This window comes from Rhinolophus hipposideros, assembly GCF_964194185.1.
Source record: "Rhinolophus hipposideros genome assembly, chromosome: 9".
In the NCBI taxonomy this organism is placed as follows: domain Eukaryota; kingdom Metazoa; phylum Chordata; class Mammalia; order Chiroptera; family Rhinolophidae; genus Rhinolophus; species Rhinolophus hipposideros.
This window is the reverse complement of record NC_138055.1, coordinates 64,948,502-64,955,856: the sequence shown is the minus strand read 5'-3', so window position 1 is coordinate 64,955,856 and position 7,355 is coordinate 64,948,502. Positions and strand designations below refer to the sequence as shown.

General features: G+C 39.1%; 1 protein-coding gene across 1 annotated transcript; it reads right to left on the bottom strand.

Moving 5' to 3' along the window:
- Nucleotides 1-5,601: 5,601 nt before the first annotated feature.
- On the bottom strand, nt 5,602-5,958 carry LOC308501916 (beta-2-microglobulin-like; the record flags this gene model as incomplete). Its single annotated transcript, XM_081058983.1, has 1 exon — nt 5,602-5,958. One exon carries the CDS (start codon nt 5,956-5,958, stop codon nt 5,602-5,604), a length of 357 nt encoding a protein of 118 aa, XP_080915109.1.
- Between the last annotated feature and the right edge of the window lie 1,397 nt (nt 5,959-7,355).

The window sequence follows — 7,355 nt, the reverse complement described above, 5'->3', positions numbered from 1 at the left end:
GTTATATAACAAATTACCCCAAAATGTTAGTGTCTTGAAACAGTTTCTTGTTCATGGGTCTCTGGGTTAGCTGGGGGCTGTTTTGCTGCTGGCTTCAGGCTGCTGGTGTAGTTTCAGGTCACACGTCTTCCACTCTTCCACTTAGGGCATGTCTTTTTCATGACATGTGGCAGAAGTGCAAGAGGCCACGCCAAATCAAGCAAGCATATTTTAAGCTTCTGTTTGCATGTCTGTTAAGATTCCATTGGCCAAATCCAGTTAGATGGCCAATCCCAATTACTGAGGCAGGAAAATAAATGTGCTGATCTAGTAGTTGTGACATAGCAAAGAAGCAGTTTCACTATAATGGTAAAGTGAAGAACTGAAGCAATAATCTAATCTACTTTAAGGGCTTCACTGAGCTGCTAGAATTTATATCCACTCACTTCCATATTAGCTGATGGGGCTAGCCTTTGATGTCACCATCCTTCGGTGACTTGAATAATAGTTTTAACTTTGATCGGTTGTGCCAGCATTGTCTTTGAACCTTGCTAAGGTTGTTCTGTGGGCCATGAATGTGCTAGACTTGTCCAGCCAGCTCGTGCTCTTGGGAAAGGCATTCTTAGAGAAGGAATTGTTTTATCAAGACTGGGACTCTGTCATCCTCAAGTCAGGAAACCAGTTCTCAAGTAGGAATATACTCTCAATTTCAGAACTGAGATCAGATCAATAAGAAACTTTAGTTGTGGTTAACCTTTCCCTAAATCTCACCCAGTAGTATTTGTAAGGATGAAAATAACAGGAATTATTGCCATGATAATGTGTTGATACTTTCTCTTGCTCCTTCATATTCTAATACACTAATTTACTTTGACTTCAGGTGTCCTGAATCTTAATCTCTTGGAGAACTGCAATTTCACTCCTCTCTAAAAGGAGTGATGATCAGGTGGAATGAGAAGACATGTGAATCCAGTTGTGCTCTGTCTCCTGGAGTACCTTTTGAACTAGTGAAGTGATAGAGCTAGGATTTATGTATTTAGATACCATCTACTACTCAGATCTAGCCACTTGATGACCCCATCACTCTGGAAATTCTGGATCTCACTGGACAACTGGCTCAATCATCTCTGAGCCAATTGAGAGGAACATCTTTGAATACTCTGAGATTGAGCTCTTGCTTCATTTCCAACCAGGGAATCTGGGTCATATTCTACTTTTGTCTGTCTTGGTTTTCAGTGTGAAGCAGTACCCAATTGATAAGCTAACTCAAGGTCTCTGATATTGGTTCTTTTTCTGGGTTGCTTTTTCATTTTCAACACACCATTTCTTTAGTCAATATATATTTGTTGAGTACTCATTGCATACCAGGTACCATTCTAGTACTGGGAACAGCTGTGAAGAGACAATACCCCTGCTTACAATATAATGGGGAAGCAGAAAACAAACAAACAACAACAAAAACAACAATAACAAAACAAGTAATTTCAGAAAGTGATAAGTGCTATAAAGGAAATTACTATAAAGGGAAATATGATTAAAAAAATAATAACTGGCTAGGGGTGGATGGGTAAGCAAGCATACAGGTATTTTAGATAGGATGCTCAGGACAGATTTCCAACATGACATGACATTGACATTTAAGCTGAGAGTTAAGATAAAAGTTGAGACAGCCCTGTGACTTTCTGGAGAAAGAGCATTCTGGGACAAGGAAACAGCAAGTGCAAGCACCTTGAAGAGGGAAAGACCTTGGAGTATTCAAGGAACAGCAAAGGGGGGTAGTGGGGCTGGAGCATAATAAGCAGTGAGAATGGGACCAGATGGGGTTGGAGAAAGATGCAAGAACTGGATTGTGTAGGACTAGAAGGACAGGTGAGGAGTTTGAATTTTATTCTGAGAGTAAAAGGACATCGCCAAAGGGTTTTCTTTCCATTAACATACTCATATCTTTATTATAAAATCTTGAAACTTACAAATAATGTGGAGAGACTATTGTAAAAACAAAAACTAAGACAAATCCTAATACACTCAGCTGAAAATGTTCTCAACATTGGATGATTTTGGTTTGTTGGTGCCTCCCACTCCTCTGTCCCAGATTATTTTAAAGAAAATTTTGGATCTCATAGTTTATCCATAAATACTGCAGTATGTCTAAAAAATAGGAACTCTTAACAAAACACAACTGGAATATCACTATCACACATAAAAAATTGATACTCTTGATGACCATCATCGAAATTGAACATCTCACAAATGTCTTTTCACAGCTGGTTTGTTTGGATCAGAATCCAAAACAAATGGATAAGTATATTTTTTAGATCTATACCACTACTCACATGGTGTGTATCTATTTTGCTCCCTCTCTCTCAATCTGAACATTTACTTATTGAAGAAACCACCAGTTCATTTGTCCCATAGAATTTTTCACCTCTGCATTCTGCTGCTGGTGTCCATAGGGTGATATTTATTTATCATGTCTCTTTCCACCAGACTTTTCTGTAAACTGGTCATTAGAAGTACAGACATGATCAGTTTCAAGTTTTTGGCAAGAATACTTCATGGTGGAAATGAGAACTGCCTATTGCGCGCTTCAGAAAGCACATAATATCTGATTGTTTCTCCTGATGTTAAGATAGATCAGTGGTTTCAGGTATTCTCATCCAGATAAAATAATTTAATCAGGAGAGTTGCAAGCCATGATTTATGCTGTAAAGATCACTCTGGCTATTATGTGGCCAAAGGACTGTGCGCAGGGAAGGTGTGGGGAAAGACTCCCAGAGAGCAGTTGCCAGACTCTCGACCTCACGTGGAAAGATGTTGGCTTGGGTAGTAGATGGCCGTCAGCTGTTACCGGTTAGCCATTAGCCATGATATAACTGCCGTGGCTGTGCTGGGGTGTTGGTTGGTTGACATAGAAGCAGACAGCAGTTTGCGGATTGTGCAGCTCCTGCTTCCTGTGTCTCCAACCCAGCCGCCAGTGAGAATATAAGTCGTATGACTCCCCTGTCTATAGCTCCGTGGGTGTTCCTTTTTGGCTTCACCATATCCTGCGTTCTGGTGCGGCGAGCAGTGACCAGAGACCCCACATGACAGAAGGTAATAACAATACTTAGCAAACTGTATGGTATGGGTTTTGGCCAACCACAATGGCCTGCAGATATAGTCACGGAACCCTAGCATTCATAGTAGGAATAGAAGCTTGGGAGGCAGTTAAAAGGCACTGGCAGTGGTGTACGTGAGAGGAGGTAATTTGGAACAAAGAGTGGGTAGTGGAGATAGAGATAAGGGTGAATTCAGGGATATTTGGGAAGATCTAGGGATGCCCAATGTGTGGGCTATCCAAACTGGAGCTGTTATTTCTACCTAACAACCACTTATAGCCCTCTTGATTTGAACCCCATCCCATTTATTGTTACTGGGTTCTCCTATGATGGTCCTGGAACACAGCTTGGTTCTAAAAACAAAGATGCTAGTTCTCATTGTGTCTTTGAGATACCAACTGAGTAGGAAACAAAGAATCGGTGTACCATTGATGGAGACAAAAATAATCTATTGGATTTCTCTTCAAAGAAAAAGAAAAGGAAACATTTAAGGCAGCAAAACATTAACATGCTATGTTTGAGGAGATTGGAAGGAGAAAATTTAGTAAGTATAGAGAAACTGATTTTTATGTTTGCTATTTGTATTATTAAAACAAAGTGAATATCACAAGTATAAAATTCACTGATGATACCTCTCAGGTTGCTGCTTCCTGCTTAGCTCATCTCCTAATGATAAAATGATGTGTGTCACCACAATAACTGGTGCCTTTAACCGCAAGTGAGGAACTAAGTCTTATTTCCTAGACAAAAATGTAAAAGCCAATATTGTTCACTTTTTTTCTGTTCTTGTGTAACATCTTGGGAATGACCAATTACACTTTCCTACTGAAAAAGAAAACTTTTCATGGTAGGAGAAACCACAGGTTCAGTTGATTACTCACTTTACTACATTAGTAACATTTTTTTTTGTTTGTTCTATATGCCACATAAGGAAAAAAGTGCTGAGTGCAAAACCACAGCCTCAGCTGTCAGTGGAAATGATAGGTAATGGCACCTTGCTGCTACATCAGAGGGCCAGTTCTTGGTAGAGAAGATTATCTTGAATGTGGTTCACAAATCAATGGATAAGAGTGAGTTGTGGCAAAAAATGAAGCGATCCAATTACTTATCACACTTTAAATACAGATTAATGATTTTGGTAAGAGAAATCTGGTTACAAATTATATGAAAAGCATATATATGTATATATATATGTATATGTGTATACACACACACACACACACACACACACACATATATAAAATAAACAACTCAAAAAAGTCCTACGTATGGAATCAATTTGTGCTTTCTAAAAGTTATTTCAACAGCTACTCTAAGTTATGGTGGGGACAATTTTGGGCCTCAAAGCATAAATTCAGAAATCTAAAATCCTACATTGGAGAGCTAAGGTCATGAAAATAGCCAAGACAAGTCCTAAGAAATAACAGCATTTAGTTGAGAGCCTTCAAGAAAATCTAGATTTATCAAAAAGTTTGTCAAATTTCACCAACAACGTTGAAACAAAATATGTTTAAGAATAGTACAGCTTTTCTGTAACTACTTTTACACTGGTAAAATACAATTTCTAAAAATCTTAGGCTAATTTTTTTTCCTCAAGCATCTATTAAAAGAAAACTTTTAGGTGTATAATCTGCTTGAATTTTCAGTTCATCAGTAAGTTTTCAGAGAACATTCTCTGAGAGTGTTGTAATGGTAAATCCTAAAATTTATTATTTTAAATATGTCATGTAACAGGACTCTTTACCTCAGACCCTATAACTAGTGACTATAATACCAAATATACAAGAAAAATCAATTACTACTGTTGTGTGATGAGGATTTATTTGTTTTTTTTTTTGATGAGGATTTATTAATGTCACAATTGATGCAGCTTCCAATAATAATGTTGCCTACAAAAATTTTACGACGATTATGATAAACATTTTTAATCAAGTTTTGACTATTTCCCATTAGTGAGCTTCCGAAACAATATGTCAATTCTCCTTTAAGCTATTCTTTTGGGATAATTATTACTATTTTTGTTTCCCATCATTTTAATTAGTATAGCAAAAAATATTAAAATTTATGCAACAGATGTAAGAGATAAATATGAATTTATCTTTTCTTTCATCCACAACAAATTTCCAGAGTGCTGAAAATATTTTTTCAAAAAATGTCCCCAAATTTCTAAGCAAAGCATGAAAACTGAAGGTTAACTCTAAACATGCATAACTCTCTTATTATCCAATTTTGTTCACAAAAGACTGAAGAGTTCAGATTTGACTAAGATGTTGTTGAACATGAGAATTCTCTCCCCCCTTCCCCTTAAACTTCCAGCAACCTCCCACAGCTACCCCTCCAGGAATCTACATACATGTAGATTCCAAACTAGAATAATAAAGAAGATACCTGTGTTAACATCAATATAACTTCTCAATTTGAATGCATAAAGCATAACAGCATGTAAGTATTAAGATGAAGGAAAACACAATTAGGGATTACTCCTCTCCTAATGAAATGTCTTCAAATCTCAGTGATAACCAGTTTAGTTGTATTGATCCCACTTAACTCTCTTGGGCTTAGTGAGAGTACTGTGCTTCACAAGGCAGGTGTACTCATCGTCAGCACTAGGAGTGAAATTTGCATGCACCAGAAGATAGAAAGACCAGTCCTTGCTGAAAGACAGGTCTGACTGCTCCGCTTTCATCTTTGCCCCATTCTTCAGCAAATCAATTTCAATCTGGGGTGGATGAAACCCAGTCACATAGCAATTCAGGTAATTTGGCTTTCCATTCTCTGCTGGATGCCGTGAGTAAACTTGAACCCTTGGAGAACGAGGCTCAGCGTCCAGGCCAGACAGACAGAGCAGTCTGAGAAGGACCAAGGTCACTGGGACAGACATCGCGACTACAGCCCAGCAGCGATGGACGCCCAACTGTGGGATAATTATTTTTGAGAAGAGCCTTCTAAGATATATTATTTAGGTTCCTCCTAATAATGGGTTCACTCTACTTCTCTGAACTCCAGTTTCCTACTCACTGAAATGAAGACATTCAATTCAGAGACTCCTAAGCTCCCTCATAGCTCTAAGACCAACTACTGACTCCAGGCACACTGGCCTGTGAGCATGTGTCATATTCTCTCCTTCCTTCCTGTGTGTGTTCTGATGTGGTTTCTCTTTCCTAGGAGGCCTTCCTTCTATGGCTCCATCCATTGGTATTAATGCAGATGTACATCGTTTTCCCCAGGTGGTCCAGAAGGAGCCTGGAGCTCTTGTCACTCTGGAAAATAAGACCATTGCTTCTTCAACCGCTACATAACCATTGGCAGGAATGAAGAGGGGGCTCATATCTTTGTGTTCTTTGTAGGATCCTCAACATTCACTGCCTCCTCCTCACTCTGGGCCTGGAGGCCCCCAGGGATAACCTCACAGTGTACTTTATCCCTGATTAAGACAGATGCCAAAAGCAGCCCAGACTCCCAGGTCATCTCTCATCCTCAGGCTTTCATCTCCATAATGGCTCTGCACTTCCTTTTCTCTGACCCCAATTCCAACTTTTGAAACCCTTCCACTGTCATCTGAGCTCACCATCAGATGTCATCAAAATCCCTTATATTTGTAACACTTTGCCTGAACTTGCTTTCTTGATGTAACTGACACGACTCTCCTCCCATGACTTGCTTTCCTTGCAGCTTTCTCTAGATGAGGCTGTTTGGTCTCTTTTTCCTCTTAAACCCCTAGGTTTGGAGGTGGAGGAAATTTAAATGCCCTTTTTTGTGTGTGTTTCATCACAAATGTCTACACCATTCTCCTTCTCTTCCTCCTAAACTCATTAGCTTCTTCATATCATCAGACTAGGCCACCTGCTAGTACTCTGGTGGCCATCATATCCATCAGTCACTCATCATCATCCTAGAAAGATTTTACCACAGGTTCACTGTTGCTCTCTCTAGCACCACTCTTAACACAAACTTCAATATCCAGATAGGTGGTGCTTCAAACATACTGGTCTCTCAATTCCATGCTCTCCCACCTAAATCTTGCCTCTTACCCTACCTTAGCCAGCTGTTCACAGGGGCAGATCCTATAACTCACGTTCTAATAACAACAGCCCCTGTTCCCAACATTATCTCAATTTCATGAATCCTACTCTATGACTCCACATCTTGTCCCTTATTGTACCCATTCCAGCAATCATTCAACTTAAATGAGATTGAAAATACATTAATTCCAACATCTTTTCATTGCCCCTCATCTTCTTGATGTTTTTACTTCCCTCAATATTCATCCTAAATTCC